The sequence below is a fragment of the Melanostigma gelatinosum genome, assembly GCF_949748355.1.
Source record: "Melanostigma gelatinosum genome assembly, chromosome: 15".
In the NCBI taxonomy this organism is placed as follows: Eukaryota; Metazoa; Chordata; class Actinopteri; order Perciformes; family Zoarcidae; genus Melanostigma; species Melanostigma gelatinosum.
The window spans coordinates 15,928,025-15,947,837 of NC_136648.1; the positions used below are offsets into that span (position 1 = coordinate 15,928,025).

Genomic DNA, 19,813 nt, shown 5'->3' on the forward strand with positions numbered 1-19,813 from the left:
GTCCCTTAATCACCACTTTAGCTTCTGACTTAATGATATTTAATTTAACAATATTTTTCCCACTCTTCAAAGCCTTTTTTGCTGCTTTATCCGCCTTCTCATTGCCATCGACTCCAAGATGGGCAGGGACCCACACAAAGTGAAACGCTGTCCGCATTTGATGGATTCTGAATCGTGCTTGTAATATTTCATACAGTAAATCCCCTCTGCATCTGGAGTGGCAAAATGTCAAACTCGTCAGTACACAATCCACTTTCACTGCGCATGTCTGTTAACAATTACTTGAAACGTGTCAACTTCGAAGTGTTAAGTCATTTTTAGTTGGTGTAAGTATTCAAAAACATTAGATGACTTCATATGTACGCATTTTGGTAGCATGGTCCTTTGACTAAGCCATACATGCTATAAGCTATTTTGTTCCACTTGGTGGCGCTACAATTGCATATCATGTTATCTCCGTCGACACGGTGTGAATTAATCTAACTTTAAATGGAGTAAATGTGGAGTAATATTTGTGTTTTTTGTTTTGCTTTGTGGTTTGTCCAAATTACATCGAAAAAAACTACAAATATGACAATGATATTTATATCATTGTCATGTTTAAAGGATTTTAATTTATTATTATAAAAACATTTTATATATATATTTTTTGTTGGGAGGTTGTTGGAGCTGAATCTAAGAGGAAGTTAATTTTAGGAAGTTAAAAAGCAAAAAACTACTAAAAAGATGCTGAATTGAGCATCAGCCAGAGATAAGGCAGCAAATTACAGAGCTCTTTGTAGAACATATGCAAATACAACATGCTTTATAGGCAAGTGCATTAATAATACAGCTGTTTACATAACATTTCAGTGTTTTTGTTTTACCACCTTTTAGTCATGTATAAGTGCAGGAAATGGTCTCCCCCACGAAAGTGCGTTTTGTTTTTCCCTTTTGTTTCCCACCACCTCTGAAACCAAACCAACACCCTTGTGTGTAGTGTAGTACAGAGACACGTAGCCTTTATGGGTTCCTTGCTGGTCATTCAGTATTTCATACATATTTTGTATTCTTATGAATTACCAAAGTATTGATGATTTGAACACATTTCTGCTCGTGTGGTGGGCTTTGTGAAATAGGATTAGCAGTATGATAAGTGTTTTGCTCAGAGTGAACACTGTGCTAAAATATATTATTCTTATTATCATCATCACATGTATTCCGATGTCCTGTCTCTCCTGTGTCTGACACCCATCAAGTTTTTCTCCCACGTTTTGAACGTCATAGGTCTCTCTCAACCTCAGCAGCCACAAATCTCAGTTGTGCCAATTCTACTGAACACGGAAGGCTATATTTCACTTTCAGTGAGGTTTTCAAAACGGCATATACGAAAACAAAGTGCCCAACAATAGCAACTGAAAGTTGAGCTGCTGTGAACACAAATCAGTTCATTTATTGGAATGATCACATTTGTAAACATGTTCAACAGAGAGGTTCACATCCCTCTGAACATCAAAAGACTTTTGACTGTCACCTGATCGCTGATAAAGTTGATTGTTGACACTGGACTTTCCATTTGAAGTGTAAACAAACACTGCATTGCATTTTGTCAGCATGATTCTCACAAAGCTCAAAGCTGGTGGTGACAGGAAAATACAGTCAGGTGGATAGTATAGTCCAATGTTCAAAGGAAATCCCATTTTTAGGGATTCAAAACCATCATTAATGAGAACTCTTCTCAATTAGAGCAAATTCAGATATTCCTGTAAATCATATTGTTGTTTTGTGGCTGCAATAGACATGTATAAAGAGAGAAAGTCCAATGACTGACTTTGAAACATATTTATTAGCGTTGACGATGAAAGGTTGTTATCAAAGAGTATATTATCACACAGTAATACATTTTCTGAAATGTAAGTGAAGATACAGTGAATAAATGAATGACGAGTAAGCAGAATTTATGCAGGATAAATATTTTTATTTATTTGGTGATTCTTGGAACCAATTGAATAACACAACAATAAATAATTCAAATAATATCATCATTGATAAATAAATAACATATAGTCTGTAAATACACTTTATAAATAAGTACTTTAACACATCATCTTGATGTAAAATATAAGTCACATGACTACGTCAATAATAAATATGTGCTCTTAAAAAGGGATAAAGTAGACTGGAGTGTTTTCTGGATTATTTCAATGTAACATGAACAGTTACTGTAGCTTGTGTGATCTATGTGTGAAGTGGTTCTGCATAGCTTTCTGAAACTACTCTATCCGTTGGAGCTCTGTGTCTCATTTAGTGTGTTCGCCAGAGTTCATGTATGACATGGCTCGGTTTATTGTGATGCTGCGGACCTGGAAGCCCTTCAGCACTTTGCAGAGGCTCAGTCTTTCTTCGTAGGTGCTTTCACGCTCTGCAGCAGCCTTAAAGAGAAACACAGAGGAATTATGAAATCATTTATTATAGCTTATTTATTCTAAATATGACTGTTTAAAGTCTGAATTCTCTTTTCAATCTTTGATTCCTTAGCAAACAGAAAAAGAAGGACACATGTTTTTAGCGCTGTGGGGGAATTATCTTAAATCCGGGAGATCTCTTACCTCCTCTGAGGCCGGGCCCGTGAAGCAGTTCTGTTGAGAGCAAATGTCTTTCATGAGCAATTCAATGTTTCACAAGATATGGCTATTCATCTGAAGTCTGGGAGTTGATTGCGGTCATTCAGTTATCTCTTAATATTGGTGAGTGTTGTGTAAAACTGTACCTTCATGATCTCTCTGAGCCTGAACAGAACAGTTGGACCCAGTAAACTGTCAGGGTCTGGCTGAGCAGCGAGGAATTTATAGTAGTGACGCAGATCCTCCTCAATGTTTGTCAGACAAGACTCCTGGAAGGAAAAACAGCAAAGACAATTGTCAAGACAACATAGAGAGTGTATGTACACTCACTGTACAATCTAATGTAGCCCTGTTGTGACATCCATTGTTTTGAAGCTCATAATGTTCAGTTTTTGTTGATACTGTCAGAAATGTGTGAATCCAATGAGATGTTTATTATTGAGGTCATACATTACATCGAGAGGTGTTTCTATTTTTGGTACTTTTTGCATACTGGACATTAGAAACACCTCATCTTATTCTTATTCAGTCCTGTACAACACTATCTCTAACTGACCTCCAGAGGCTAAAACATACACCTCTGATTAACACCTATACGACCGTTAGAAATTGAACATTATAGGCGTTATAAAAGTACACGAAATGGCAAAAATATTTGTCGGATTGCATTAGATGATCTAGGTTTACCTAATAAAGTGGACAGAGAGTGTATAAACGGTTGGTTCTTCCGAATTTAATGTCTACATTTAAAAGTCTGACAAAGATAATTCAAAGGCTTTTTAAAAGAAGAAAATATGTGTTCTTCATAAATTTTTCCCAGAGTCAGAGCACAACAACCTACCTGATCAAATTCTGACTTGACTGTTCCTGAGCATGTTGATTCCTGTGGGACAAACACAGTTTAATTTAAGGTAATGCAGCGATGCAGCCACAAAATAGACATGGACATGAATACGTTTTTTCATAGTTTTCATTTGGAGAATTTTGCCATCTCTCAAATTTGAAATACATACATAAAATAAAATCATTCAAAACAAAACGTTATGTCCATTCTACCTTTGGTGCACACACAGATGGCGTGTTGGTCTTTAGGTTCAGCTCCAACCTCTGATTGGTGCAGTCGATTCCACTGAACAGTTTATTCTAGCACATGGGAAGATTATGTTTTGAACCTTAAATAAAATACACATTCCGGATCACATTGTATCAGTTCATTTTGTTTTGTTGGCATACCTGTGTGAGTGTTTCAGTGATGTTTTGGAGAAGCATCTGTGCGTATACAACACAGGATTCAGTCAGCGGTCCTTTACGCATCACTGGCACAGACTGGCTGACCTGAGGACAGGTGAGCATGAGGAGCAGCAGGGCAGGAGTGAAGTCTGACAACAACAAAAAACAGAGTTAAAATATAGTAAAACTACAGTTTCAACTAATTTGTTGCAAAAAGAAAATACTGTTCAGTCAGGTTTACATAATACTCACAGAGCTTGACGAGAGGCATCTTGGGTAAGACTTCTGATTCTTCAGTGTAACTGATTCAACTCAGACATCCTTAAGTGTTTTATACCCAAGCTGATGCAGGGGTTTTCCTCAACATACAGCAGTGTGTTCACACCTAACTGTAAATTGGAAGTGTACAGCCAAGGTTGTGTAATTTTCCCCCATAGCACCAAATGCTTTGGTGAAACTGGAATTAACACAGACAGTGATGAGTAATTGAGCTTCACTCTGGTCACTCAACTGTTTACTGTTGACATTTCAAGAGTGAAAGCATTATGTTGTATGACATTTCACACTGTAATCCTGCACACTCATGCCTAACATCTGTTCAATATCTGTCATGTCCAGTGTATCAATAATCACAAACAAAACATACTTAATTCTATTCAAGTGCCAGACGGAAAAAAACACATCAATTGACTTCAACGTCTCGAACGATCTGATAGAAGTTAAAAATGCCTTTTATTCGATAGGGATTCTCTTTTTAAAGCAATTAATTATGTATGATTTTTTTCATTTAAAACAGTGTTTGTTTATTAATAAGCTAACCAGAATGTCATGTCATGTTTTCCATGTATGTATAAAATGTGCTTTATTAATTTGTTTGTGAAAAAAATAGAAGTGTTTCTTGCTATTTGACATCAAAGTTTAAGAAATCTATTTTCCAAACAATTAAAAAATTCTGGGCAGCCATCTGAGGTGGAAATTATGCATTGCTTCTGGCAAGGAAAGGCAAGGCAAGGCAAGTTTATTTGTATAGCACATTTCAACAACAAGGTAATTCAAAGTGCTTCACATAAAACCATTAAAAGCATCAAAACATAAGGCAAAATATTTAAAAACAATTAAGAACATTCATTAAAACATTCAAAAACAGTGCAAGAAATAAAATGCAGCAGTAAAATGCAGAAATGCAGGAAATTGATTAACATATGAATTGAATGTGGTTCAATTAAAGGCAGCAGCAAACAGAAAAGTCTTCAATCTTGATTTAAATGAGCTGAGGGTCTCAGCAGACCTGCAGCTTTCTGGGACTTTGTTCCAGATATGTGGAGCAGGAAAACTGAACGCTGCTTCTCCATGTTTAGTTCTGACTCTGGGAACAGAAAGTAGACCGGTCCCAGACGACCTGAGGGGTCGGGATGGTTCATAAGGTAGCAGCAGATCAGAGATGTATTTTGGCCCTAAACCATTCAGTGCTTTGTAAACCAACAGCAGGATTTTAAAGTCAATTCTTTGTTGGACAGGAAGCCAGTGCAAAGACCTCAGAACTGGAGTGATGTGATCCACCCTCCTGGTCTTAGTGAGGACTCGAGCTGCAGCGTTCTGAATCAGCTGCAGCTTTCTGACGGACTTTTTACAGAGACCTGTAAACACACCGTTACAGTAGTCCAGTCTGCTGAAGATAAATGCATGGACAAGTTTTTCCAAATCCTGTTGAGACATAAGTCCTCTAATCCTTGATATATTCTTCAGGTATATATTCTTCAGGTGATATATTGGTACAGTAGTTCAAGCGAGTTGAAGTATGTGTAAAACGTTAATTTAGAAAAAAACAAGTTGCTTCAGTTACATTTTAATCCTGATAACAGTAATAATCCAATAGTAGTTCATTTGGATCAACCGATGAGTGTAACTGATGGGACTGTTTCTGTCCCCGCAGTCAAGAGTTGTTCCCCTTTTGCTTGTGGTAATCCTCCATAAAAAGTCACTTACATAAGTGTCAACACAAGTGTGAATGAGCAGAGAAACTCGACTGCACTTTTGCAACTCTGAGGTTGAATATGTGAATGAGAGCAGACTCGATATGCTTTCCCAAACATCGCTTGACGAATCAATTTCTATGTTAGTTTTGCAATGATTTAGTTTTACAGGGAACGAACACCGAAATGCAAATGAGCTCTCATGAAAACCATCCAAATATAAACAAAGGTCACACACTTGAAACATTTATTACTGGAGTTCTGATTTTACAATCATCATGTATTACATTTATCACTGAAGCATATTAGAAAAGAAAGTTTGACTTTGTGTTAAATAACATTCTTAAAAAGCTGAGAGTGAAAACACTTACAGACAACAAGGCATGTTCTTCATCCTTTTAATAAAGTATCTTTTAACATTTACATACAGTACGTCCATAAATCCTCTGAACAGATAACTTCTATATGTTTAGGCTGTGATTTATTCATACATATATTTTTTCTTGTTTACCCTTTTTAAGCATTAGCAAATTGGGCACAACAAAAATGACTTTGCATATTTTTTTTTATTTAGGGGCTGTCATGCCTCCACTTTTGCTTTTTTTTCCTATCCCTATGTATTAACCAGTAAAATCTTTTTAAACCATTTCATGTCATTTTGTGTATTTTACCGAGCACATAAAGACATTTGACAAATACAAATTTGTCGAAATGAAGTTCAAAATGTTCAGTGCAGCTCTATAATGCATCTTTAAAGCAGGTGGAAACTGTAGCAGCAATCCAAATGACAAGAACTCAGTGAAGCTGCTACAGCACTTGAACACCACTGTGAAGCTAAGCTGCAAATCTGCTCAGTGTTCATCATTTTCTATTTGCAACAGCTCAGGGAGTAGTAGGTGTGCAATAGTGAATTTCAGTGATCAACAGCAGTGACACAGTGCCCCTAGTAAAAGTAATGATGAATAGGTGAAGAGAGCATGTCTACAGATGAACTGATCACTCTCTTGATATACAAACAAAAGACAAAGTGCAGTCAGGTGTGGCCCCTAGAAGTCGTCAGACAACGGAGAAACAAGGTGTGCAGGTGCTCTCTCTATCCCAGAATTAACATGAGTATACCGTGCAAAATCATGAAGAGGTAAATCAGGGTTAGGGAATGCAATTACGTTGAGAGGATTCCCCCCCCCCCCCTAGCTCTATAAAATATATGGCATGAGTAATCAGGCTGAGTGAAAGTGAAAAGCCTGCAAAAAAGTCAACAGTGTCCACACTGAAACTCAGCTTCTTTTAGATGTCCTCTGACCTTTGACGACATTCTGTGGCGCATTACATTTATGTGGTATGTCTGTGTGTCAACACTGGGTACATGGTATTTTCACTTCTCCGGAAAGCAGTCAGCACAGATGGAGTTTCATTGGTAACACCGGTGACAGTCCACGGAGCAGGAGGTAAGACGGCGTGAAGACCGAGTCCTTTATTTAGAGACAGCTTTCTCTGCCTGGTGCCGCTGATGGCTGTGAGCGTGCCTGTCGCAATAGAGACAGGTAGTACGTTAGAGCGGTGGAGAATTTGACAGATATTTTCAGATAGAAAGACACAGAACTGAGAGAGGTGAGAGAAAAGGGTGATTCACCTGGTGAGGTCCTCTATGTCCACCAGCATGGCGTCCTGCTCCACATGCAGCTCGTCCCTCATCAACAGCAACTGCACCAGCTCTCCATTTAGACCTGTGTTCAGTTGACAGACATGATTAACTATAAAATTCTGATATCGTAAAGAAACGTTTTTTTCCATGGGGAGGTGTGTTTGTATCATGTGTGTGTGTATGTGTATCTGTGTGTTTGATCCACTCACTCTGAATTTGTGAGTGTAAGTCATTTGTGATGACCTGCAGCTGTCCTAGACTCATGTCCCTCATGTCCCCTCGCCTCAGATTCCTCTTCATCAGGCCCTCGCTGATGTGGGGCAGATGGGGAAGCTGCATTATGTAAACACACATGGACAGGAAATTACTGAAAGTCAGAATGTGCAAAAACGGACCAGAATTTGAATAAAGACTGAAACAGTTTTATTGGATATTAGTCAAAGTCAACTTGATCTATCTGGGTTTGCAAACGTCAAAATCTTTTGTTAATAGTATCAGTATCAGTTTTCTCCTGGTCACACACACACACACACACACACACACACACACCTACACACACACACACACATACACACACACACACACACCTACACACACACACACACACACACACACACACACACACACACACACACACACACACACACACAGAGTTATAAAAACTGACTGACCTTCTATTCAGCGAATGCAAGTCCCTTATGTCATTTTAATTGTGTTTACTGTAACAGCACGTTATAGTAAATCATTCTATTTCCACTCTTTTTCCCCCTTCACATATGGTAAGGATATTTTATTGTCCTGGATCATCTCCTAAAAAAGTATTTTTCAAAAGAACAGGAAGACAAAGAACTTTCTTTTTCTCTTTCTCTCAATGACTAACCAAGTCAGCCACGGGTGAACGTCTGTGCAGTTGGATTTGCCTCTCCACCTCCACCTGCATACGGGCCATGGGTCGAGCCAGAGCCAGAGCCACCCGGGCCTCCTCCTGCAGCCTCCGCTGCACCCGCCAGAACCCCCCACAGTCATCTAGCGGGTCTGAGTCCTCCTCCGCCGTGTCCCGGTCCGATAGCGATGAGCTCTGCTTGCTCTGGCGACAAAGAAGAGTAATTGATATCGTGAGGTGACAGCCAAAACGTTCTCACAAGTCGTTACTCCAAAGCAGTGACAAGAGGGAGAAACACACATGCAGCACGTGCACAAAAGCACAGAGACTATATCCAAGCTGTGCATACCACAGGTGACAGCGGTGTGTCCAGACTGGTCTCTGTCCTGCTGTCCTCAGCATCGCTGTCTTTGTCGCTGCTGCTGTCATTGACAAAACACACCTGCAGGTTCACCCCACTCTGCAGCCTGAGGACAAACACAAAGAGTGAAGAACGTGAGAGAGGGAATGGGATTTTTAGTTAGAGACACTAGAAATGTCTTATAGAGAGAGCGGGAAATTACTGATTGATTGTTCTGATTTTGTTTACAAGCAAACCCAATTTGAATGACAGAAATCACATTAGGTTTGTATTTTTCTTCTTAACAAGGTGATCCGAAAAGACATTTTTTACAGAATTGTGCTGATACGATTATGAAGAGGGAAAAGGGTAAAGGCCAGGAGATATTTGGACACGAGTTGCAAGCATTTGCAGAATTCCTAAAATGAATAACAAACATAACACATTTAATTAATCATTTTAATTTGCAAAAAAACTATCATCAAGCTAAACTATCATCAAAAGGTGTGGCAGCTCTCCATACTCATCTGCACATCACGTGCCAGATTCAACGGGGAATCAGCTGGATTGTTTTGTATGAAGAGCACTGCTGTGTCTTTTTAATCACAAGACAAATGGTCATCGCTTTTTAAGATGCCCAATAAGTGGTAATGGGAATAATGACAGGGAGGGGTGATCAATAGCAAATACAATTCAGAAAAAAAGATGAATTGATGTGGAATAATGTCACAATTATGATTGCTAATAAGGACATCCCTGTCCATATACTTTTGGTCTGAGGGTGTCTTTCATGGTTTGGGCGAGGCCCCTTCGTTCTAATTACGGGGGAATCTTAACGCTACAGCATATAATTAAATGTTATGACACAATAGTGTGCTTCCAACTTTGTCGCCTAACAGTTTGGGGAGAATCCTGTCCTGTTTCAACATAAATGAGCTCACAGCCAACCCCATCCAGCATCTTTATAGCTTCAGGATCAACTGGAGCCTCGACTGCAAATTTGTGCTTATCGCCCAAATGTCAGTGCCCAACCTGACATCACTGATGCTAATGTGGCAATCCAGTGGCGGCTGGTGGGAAATGTTCTAGGTAGGGCCATCCTATCAATTTCAGCAAACATCCCAGTATGATTTAATGCAAAAAAAATGTAAGTATCAAACACGCATTATTACTTGGCAGTTAAATATTTAACATGTATTCCAACACGAAAACAATCAGTAAATAAAATTTATATAATATAATATAACATGTTCATTTATTGAGATGCCCCTATGGACCTTGTTATAGGCGGTAAAGATCAGGAGAAGTAAACATGAAGTGTAATTATGAATACTGATGTTAAATTAAGCTATGATGAGTTTTCACTGTTAATTTAACATCTCTATTACATGTTGATGCCTCCATGACCAAGTTAAGCAGATGAGACTGAGGACAACTATGTAGAAGAAAAGATGTTCACTTTGTCTAATATGTAGCTTGACAGAGTTCTCATGTGTGTCCTGGTGTTCTCATGTTTCCTTACCTCCTCATCCCTCACTCCCTACCCTGGTGTTCTCATGTTTCCTTACCTCCTCATCCCTCACTCCCTACCCTGGTGTTCCCATGGTTCCTTACCTCCTCATCCCTCACTCCCTACCCTGGTGTTCTCATGTTTCCTTACCTCCTCATCCCTCACTCCCGTAACTGTCCGTGCTGGATCCGTCCCCGTTGTTTTAAAAAGCTAAATACGTTATTAACATGACGTCATCCAGCTAGCCAAACCTGTCTGGTGTACAGCTAGTGAAGCTTCGCATGTAGTCTGCTGTCTGATTGTGAGGTCAGGCTGATCTGATATCAGCTCTTTGGCTGCAGAATCTCCGCCAAAGTTCTCCTCTCAAACGGGTCTTGGAGGAGGAGTGCTCGCGCTGGCGCGGGCGCCTGTAGAGACTTCTCCTGACGAGAACGCGCAGCGAGGGGGGCCTGATCGTTCTGGCCCACAGCTGACTCTATTTGAGGGCGCTGATTGGCTCAATTGTATGTCACTCATTTATATCTTTAATCAGCAATTGGCTAAACTGCTTCATAGACCCGCCTCTTTTGGGCCAAAACGATCAGGCCCCCCAAGCTGCCTGTTCTCAGAGTGTCGTGCACACAGACGGAGAGGACGAGCAGGAAAAGCATATATTTTGCGCAGATATCATATTTTACACACATTACTGGGTACATTCCATAGTTCAAAAACACAAATATTGACAATTTGTATAATTTATGATTATTATAATTTTTTTTTTTTTTGTGTGGCTCATGGTGGGGCCATGCCCCATGGCCCTCTATTGACCAGCCCCCACTGTGGCAATCCCTGAAGCGTCATTCCAAAACCTTGTAGAATGCCATCCCGGAAGACTGGAGGATGTTATAGCAGCATATCTATGCACATGGGCTGTGTTTCGGTGTCCACGCACTTTTGGCCACAGAGTGCAGTGACGTCAGTAATGTCTCATTCTGTGACCTAATCAAGTTGGACCAAAAGCAATGCAATGCTTTAATGAAACAAATGAAGCCACAAACATAACATCAGGCTGTCCGCAGCAGTTGCACCTCGACCTCAGCCTTTCCAGGAGCTCAAATCACTCAGTTCCAGATTATGATACTCTGACTGAAAGAACCTAACAACCCAAAGTAACCGACCCCTGACACCGGGATGAGAACAATAACTTACACAACTTCACAATTGTGCTGGAATTTCCACTCCAAACTAAAGTTCAGAAGGTGCACCCTCACCTAGATCACATGACTCCAATTCCACCTATCACAGCGGCGCACTTATATCAGGCGTCACTTCTTCTTTCGGGAGCATTTGGGCCACAGACAGAACTGCACTTCCTCAAACAGCAGCCAGTAGCATAGGGGGGCGGCCCCCGTCATTTGATGTAAACGCTCCCTCTAGTGAAAAAAATCAAGTCACTGGAGGTCAACGCTGGCATGAAAAGAAAGCAGAGTGGTGCTCTGTAGTGGCTTTTGTTAACCAGCTTGTGTCTGATGTAATGCAACTCCACTGCGTGCGTGTGCATGTCCCCAAAACCTCAATTTCAAATGTGAAATACCAATTTCGTGAGAAGATAATTTCGTCTAGTTTGTTTTCATCTGTCTTAAACCTAGAATTTCGCACTAATACCTAGTCACTGCATGCTTGCCCTGTCTCTAAGACTTAAATATACAAATAGTTTTCGATAAATCCATAACTTTAACTTTATTTTTATTCCATGACACAATGCTGTACAGGCGATTAGCAAACTAAAATAAATATAAAAACAGTAAATTGATGGAAGACTAATGCACACAAATTTTCTGAATGATCATATATCATAAATACTACTAAAACTAAAAATCATAATTATAAAAAATCTATAATAAGATTTCTCCCACCAACTGCTACACAAAGCATTACATGTCAACAGAACAATTTTTCACATATATATATATTTATGTATATATGAAATGATTTCTATATATATATATATATAATGGGAGATATCTAATTTTGGAATTAAACACTTAACCGTGAGAATTTCGTTAAAATCTGTCTGACGGCATCGCCAAGTTTCTGTCTCGGCAACTTATCACGCAACAGAGGTTGACCACTGTGCCACCTCAGCTGCGCTGCGCCAGATACCAGTTCCATTGTTCTGCTAAATCGTTACGTCCAATGTCAGTTCCTTTAGAATGACTGACAGCACTGCGGCTTTCAGGGAAACCTCTCATTTTTCGGCACGTCTGTCTGTCATGTTAATCACTTGTTCTCTTCCTCTGTTTGTTGCCAACATAAACACAGACAAACGGGATGAATCCACTTACCGTATTTACTCAACCTTCTGTTATTGCACAAAGATGCACCGTCTACTACATGGCTCACTGTTTCTATACGGACTTCAGCAAAATACCTGCTGTCATTTACTGTCATTTGCACGCGACACTTATGAACCAACAAGCCAATCCGATACGTTTTATCTTTCTGGTTTGTGTGTTTTGGGGCTCATAGTTCTTAGTTCGTAGATAAAGCTGAATAACTGCTAGCTTCATCCCCTGGCTGTTAAATAACTGATCATATCTGCTGTGTAGACAGAGTTCAAGCTGTTGCAGATGCTACAAAGCTGTCCTCTCAGAACCATGTCAACTTTCCAAGAGCTATGAAAAACAGCACAGGTCTGCTTTTGTTTCTTCGATAATCAAAAGCGTTTTTAAATATTGTTCTGGATTAAGAAGTAAGAGAATTTCCTCAACATTACAAAGGAGCACAATCAAATTCATCAAATGTGGAGAAATATTCATTGGACAGTGACGTTTCTAAAGACAGTGTGTGTGTGCTACACACTAATATACACACAAAAGAGGGTCAGACGGATATTGTTTAGTTTGCCAACATGATGTGCAGGTATATAATTAAAAGCCTTGTCATAATGTCTAGAAGGTTCCTTACATAGGCAACACATGAAGTCTACAAAACCTGAGATTAAGTTGTGTATTCAGTCTTAGGAATACATTAATAACGTTGTCTGTGTATGAATAATTAATTAAACGTAGGGCGTATCTCACTGTTTCCCAGCTATCCATCCAAGAATAACTTCTGGAAGAACATCTAAAGACCTCAAGTGTCAGCTGTGAGAAGCTAAGACACAAATATATTGGTGCCAGCCTTCAGAAGCCTTCATTGATCAAACCCTAATACACTCTCTCTCACACACACACACACACACACACACACACACACACACACACTGGCTCTAAACCCACCGGGAGGACAGGCCATTCTTGCTGCAGCTGGTGTAGATGACTGGCTCGTCGTCATAGAAACTGCCAAAGGCAAGTTTCTGCCGGATGGACTCTCTCTCATTCCTCTGGGCCTGGCAGAAAACAAGAGGAAAATACATGAATATACAGAATATTATTAATAGTGCTGCTAATGCTTTAGTTCCATCAGAGTGGGACACACTCGCGAGAAGAGATATTAAGCCGAGTGTGTAGAATGCTATTTAAATTAAGGCTATGAATACATGTGTTATACCAAATTATAATGCACTTTCTGGTTGAGAGGAGGAGGAGGAGGAGGAAGGACAAATAGGGATTACGTAGGCAACGGTCTGGAAAGAAGATGTAATCCAATTTCCTGCCTCTCACACGGATAACCAAGCTGTGGGCTCACATGTGGCATTGCATAAATATACTAATGAAGCTTAGCTAACAGATTTATAATAATCAGTTCCTTCTCTTCTACTCCATCATAAGCTTAGATAACAGGTACAGACATCCCTCCTTACATAACACTTGTTTCTGTCTCTAAATAATCAGCTAACCCTAAAAATATCAGGTCTGAATCATCGGTACAAAACTGTTTCATCCCACCATACACAGAAAACTGAATATCCTGGTCCTCCTGTTACACAAGCTCTACGATAAATACTGGACTGCATTTGCAATTAAAAAGGCACATCTGGCCGATTCAGACAGTCTGATTTCCTCCCACAGTTCAGAGACATGCAGATCATGTAAAATGGAAACTTAAATTTGCATTTCTCTCTCTCTCTCTCTCTCTCTCTCTCTCTCTCTCTCTCTGCGTTCGCTCTGTTATAGACTGACAACTTGTCCATCCTGGGACAAACTGCAGCCCCCATAGGGATAAACAAATGCATTCATTTGGCAGCATCTATTGTCATTAACAGAGCCCAAAAGCCAAAAAATGAACAATTGAGTACGTTTTTCTGTTCTTTCTATTTCCAGGTTACCAGACCTAAACAAGAAAAGAATATCCATACTGTTTATATGTGTTACATGCCATTGAAGTAATTCTAACCTAATACAGCAATCTTCATGGTCTTTGGTTAATATTTGTAACTACAGGACTATAATAGATGTAAGACATTAATAACTTTAACAATATCTTTTGTAATAGTTAAAAATGCTGTGCCATCCACCTCGTGCTGATGATTAAACACTGCATCATTCTGCTCTGTTTGCCAACTTCCTTTATGTAGTTCATCTCTCCTCACAGTCATTTTCTCTCCTCTCCTCCTGTTTGGTTCTTTTCGACCAGAAACGTTGTTTTACTTCTCAGCATCTCAGCATTTTCATTTTTCCTCCTCCCCATTTTCCTTCTTTTTACACCCTACCCTGAATCGTTTTATCCCTTTCAATGTATCTCAGCTTCCAGTGTAGCTGCCCCTAATTTAATTGTTGTCAACTAAGAATATGTTTAGGTCATTTGAGCTGTATGAGTTGTTTCTGGTACACCCATCCAAATCCAAGTCTTGAAGTCGCTCAGTTTTTGTCTTTAAATACTGTTTCAAAAAATGTTGCAGCATGACATGATTTGCAATTTTGGCACCATATGGAAAGTGTTTTTGTATTGTGCGATTGTGCCAAGTGCCCATATGTCCCAATAATGCATACTGTGTGAGTGTGTGTGTGAATTGAATGCCACCTACATGTCAATATTCTCTCTCTACCTAAACAACACCCTCTCTCCTTTCTTGTGACGCATCATGAGACTGTGATGTATAAGAGCATCACAGCTGAACGCCTTCCCTCTCCCAACCAACGCTCTGCCTCCTGCTCGTCTACTTCAGACAGCCGGTTCAGATGTCCTCCTTAACAGCCGACTGTCTACACACACACACACACACACACACACAACCTATTTTACACTCCCAGAAGAGGGAACGTGGTAGAGGAAAAGCACCTCATGGTTGCTGTAAATGACGGAGAATGATTTCATTTGTGGAACGGAACAAAGCACGTGACATGATTACACACGTATCCATCAAATGAGCGATTTCAAATTTGACTGAGGACATGTAAAAACACAGAGAAACCCAGGTGAAGATCACATATGAGCACACCCACGTCACCTCACAATCACGCACACCCATTATGTGTGACTCATCTACAGCAGCTCGCCCGTGATGGATACCCATCACGTGTACCTGTGAATATTATCCTACACGCTCAGAATCACTAACGCATACAAACATCAAAATCCACACACCTGGTAAACGCGTTTCTCCTGGTGCACCATCCTTCAGCGCATCGTACTGAAACAGCCGCCCTGCCCTTCTCTACACTGCAGTGAAGCTAGACCCGGGAGACCCTCTCATATACTGCAGCTCCGTGCAGGAGAGTAAGGGAGGGAGGGTGGAGAGAGCAGTGAGGGGAGGGGAGGCAGCAGAGAGAGGAGGGAGGGATCGTGGGGGTGTGGCAGCAGGAGAGGAAAGAGTGGGAAGAGATGGAAGCAGAGGATGAGAGAGAAATGGAAGGGAGAGGGAGGGGAGAGGCAGAGCTGCTCAGTGCTCTCCTGATCTGTTATCTCTTCCTCCATCTTCCTCCCTTGCTTTCCTTCTCCTCTTCATCTTTCTTTTGAATCAAAGCTGCTAGAAATCTGTGCCCTGATAAGAGGAGACAGGTCTAAAAATATTACAGAAATAAGGGCACATGATTGGTGGTGTATGATATGGTGGGCTAAAAGTCCAGGCTAGCATGATCAATGAGACTTCAACACTGGAAAACAAAACCATTAAAAAAAGGCTGATCAATAAGAGCTCCTTTAATAAATGTCAGCTCTTTTGAGCAGCCCCGACATGGCGTCTGCGTCTGCTCGTTGACCCAAAGCGGAGCCATGCATTTGTAATTGCACGTTATCTGTTTGTTTTGCCTCCTTAAGGAGTCTCCTCGAGCCCCATTCCACATCACAGATTCAAGCGTGCTGAGCTGTAAGAGAGACAAAGAATCACAGGGGAGTACGTGCCCACACGTGCGAAAAGAGAAAACACACACACACACACACACAAACACAAACACAGTTAGTTCCCACAGTGCTGTGTCACAATGCAGCAGTGGGCTTAAAATGGTATGAAACAACATAACATTTTGAGTCATCTTTCATCCTTCATCAGGATCAGAGGCCAAATATCCTCAGCCCTCCTAATCCACTCAATTCTCTAACGCATACACGTCATAATCATGTACTGTATGTATCGAAACAAGATATTCATAGACTCCGAATTTGCCTTTATGAAAACTTGAAATTGTTTTTTGTTTTTTTGTGTGTTTGTTTTTTTTACTTTTGCTGAATCGCTGGGGGGGATGCGGTGGGATCTGTCAGAACAAATGGACTCAGAGGGAGTAATTCAGTGCTTCTGTGTCTCTGATAGAAAGAGAGAAAGGCAATCACTCACAGAGATGCTGGACAGTCTAGTTTGCCCTCCACTGTAGCAGTCGGCTGCTTGTGGCGCAAAGATATCCTGGAGCTCCTCGGCCCAACTGCGGCTGTTTACCATGCAGCCCCTTCCTCCTCTCTGGTGCTGTGTGTCACCTCCACAGTCCTCCCACCAATGGCCTGTTGTGGCCTTTCTCATGAATACCTCGCCGTCCTCTTCCTCATCCATGTCCACATCATAATCCTCCATAAAGACACACTGTATGGAGAGGGTGGAGCAAATGCCAGGGTTGGGGGAGGGACTAAGGGCCCTGGCTGGGAATATGAGGCTGAAGATATTCAGAGGCAGGACGCAGATCTCGGACTGAAATCAAATGCTTGAGTGCTGGCTGTGTTGATCTCTTTAATCTCCATGGTATCTTTATGTTTACTATGATCAAGCAAACAAATAAGATTGTAATTGCAGCATGGGTTTAAACATGAAATTATAGCAATATTCATCATGATGCTATTCCTACTCAGATTTTTCTGTCTCTGGTGATATTTTTTAATTTAGTCTGTAAGAACATTAGTCAAAAAACTAATTCTATCAAACTTGCTGAACCAGAAACGCATAGCGTGTTTCTTCCATCCTAACGTCCAATCACTGGTCAAATAAAAAGACAAATCATATCGCACATGCTGTACACAGGACTCACCTGCTTTGTAGAGTGCAAAACATTTCTTAAGATTCTTGAATTAAAAATTCAAAAGCAGAAATCATTACAAAACAGATATTAGCACAGTGTTGCATTAAAGGACAATTGTTTCTCCCATGCTGGACAAAGACTGTACGATGACTCCCAAAGGGTGGATCTTACAATCCTCCACAGAATCGTGGTTATTCCTGATCTCAGTGCTCCATAGTTCTAGCTGACTAACCTCCCAGAACTCTAGTAAACAAACAAATACAGTCACGCACCCTTGCCCTCGAAGTCCAGCATCACAGCGTTTTCTTGTCACGTGTGGCTAAGTTTCAGTGATGCATGTCGATGTGTGTGTGTGTCCATGGTCACATGGTGCAAAGAGGAGAAAGCACCATGTGGAAATATATAGGAACAGACAGAATGGGGTGTGCACGCTGTATGAGTGTAGAGGAATTCATTTTTATAAGATCATATCTTGTAAGATGCCGACCATTGAATTATTTCGTCGTACAATTACACACACACACACACACGGGCCATGCCAAGAGGTTTAAGCACCATGGCACAAAAGGGGAATAATATTTGCACTACATGTGAATCACGAATAAAGAAGTGCTAAACATGTTTATTGAATGCTCAGTATCACCGGCCCCTGAAAGAAAGCAGGACGGACAGTTTAAATTCACAAGAAATACATTTTAAACCTAAAAATAAAATCCCATTCCACACCGTTCTGGGTTACATGTGTTTAGGGAGTTTTCTTCCAAGTCAACTTGAAGAATTGTTTTTGCCTGTTGAGAGTGGAAACCAGGGCACAGGTGGCAAATATTGAAGCCTGGTTGGCGTGAGCCTGAGGTCCAGATTTTTAGCCAGCTGGAGCCAGCATGTACTTCTGGTCATCCGCAAGTTTGACAGCCTTGTTGTTTGAAAAGTATGGAGCAAAGTGGAGCTGGTAGTAAGGAACATATGGACTCATTGGGCCTTGATAGCTGCTACTGCTGGGTTTTGTTGTTTTAGCAGTAGGAGCAACGGCAGTTGTTGGCTTTGACGTACATGGCGGTTTTGAAGTGGGAACTGTGTCACCTGGCTTAACAGTTGGAGGCAGAGTAGTTTGCATTGGTTCCTTTGGATTTTGTGGGTATGGACTGTTGGATTCGTGGGTAGTAGTAAATGGGGTATGTTAATAATAAGGGTAATAGGGGTAGTACGGATATGTAGGAGGGGGGTTTCTCTGTAGATGGCTTGGTTGTGTCAGGGGCTTGTGCCGGAGTCATCATATGCATGTAATAGTATTACAAATAAGAATAATATGCACTGCTAGGATCATAGATGGAAAGGGACTGGGTCGTATGCCGCTTAAGGCTCCAGGAATTTAGAGGGAAGCCTCCAGGGCTACCGAACAGGCTTTGGTGTAGTCGAAGCAGGTGTTGTGGCAGATCTTCTCGTCATGGGGACAGGTGACTTTAACTGGAGTATCCAACAAACTACTAGGCAACACGTAATTTCCATCCTGAAACAAGAATATGCAACTAGCTCCGCTGATGAGACACTTAACCTCAAGTTCAGCATTTGTAAAAGATGTCTTGGTCAATAAATTCATTCTGCATTCATTGACATTTTGTTGAGGGATGAAACACTTCTACTCTAAAGCGTCAATCTTCTAATGGCTTATACATTTGTCACCATGTAAAGCTCTCTTAGTGTTTTAAGTATGAGTACACCTCTTGAATCAATTTGCAGCCATCATAGGGAACAACCAAAACAAGGCCCAGTGAATTTTGCCGCAATTGAATAGGCACAAGTTTCAGGCCCCTGGATCGAAAGGCAAAGGGAGGAGGAGAAAACACACTACTCTGTGCCATGTGCCTGCAGCTTTAATATAAACTGACATACAAGGTTAGTTGTGTTACAATACCCATGCCCAGCTGTGATTCAGTAGCTCTGGGCTCCAAGGCTTTCAACCTTTTCTTGCTTTGCCCACAGTGCAGAGAACAATCCGAGCTCCTCCATGCTGCTTCATCAGCCATGTTGTCCGCCAGCTGTGGTGTCTGCTGCAACATCACTTTAGGAAATAAGAAGTCCAGATACAAAGTTAATGTTGGTCATATTGGTTTGAGTACAATGTACGCATGCAGCGACATATCAAATTATCAGATAACTGGACAGCAAATTCTTACCTTTGCCCTCTGAGTGATCTGAGTCAACATGCAGCATCAAATACATCCCAAATTTCTTATTTTTCAAAATAGGCTCGTTCGAGATGAGCCT

General features: G+C 40.8%; 2 protein-coding genes across 3 annotated transcripts; both read right to left on the minus strand.

Annotated features, from left to right (window-relative positions):
* Positions 1 to 2,279: 2,279 nt before the first annotated feature.
* LOC306789845 (interleukin-12 subunit alpha) lies at positions 2,280 to 4,104 on the minus strand (the record flags this gene model as incomplete). The annotated part of the gene is made up of 6 exons (XM_079285912.1): positions 2,280 to 2,411; positions 2,589 to 2,618; positions 2,750 to 2,872; positions 3,660 to 3,746; positions 3,837 to 3,982; positions 4,086 to 4,104. 6 exons carry the CDS (start codon positions 4,102 to 4,104, stop codon positions 2,280 to 2,282), a joined length of 537 nt encoding a protein of 178 aa, XP_079142038.1.
* A 2,089-nt stretch (positions 4,105 to 6,193) lies between these two features.
* Positions 6,194 to 15,815, minus strand: LOC306788877 (schwannomin-interacting protein 1). 2 transcript variants are annotated; one of them, XM_079284556.1, is made up of 7 exons: positions 15,693 to 15,815; positions 13,445 to 13,554; positions 8,684 to 8,801; positions 8,332 to 8,538; positions 7,661 to 7,784; positions 7,440 to 7,533; positions 6,194 to 7,320 (listed from the first exon to the last, which is right to left on the minus strand). In XM_079284556.1, exons 1-7 carry the CDS (start codon positions 15,720 to 15,722, stop codon positions 7,281 to 7,283), a joined length of 723 nt encoding a protein of 240 aa, XP_079140682.1. In that variant the 5' UTR covers positions 15,723 to 15,815; the 3' UTR covers positions 6,194 to 7,280. The 2 variants fall into 2 exon arrangements, with proteins under 2 accessions (XP_079140682.1, XP_079140681.1); XM_079284555.1 differs by having other exon boundaries at positions 6,194 to 7,332.
* Positions 15,816 to 19,813: the final 3,998 nt, after the last annotated feature.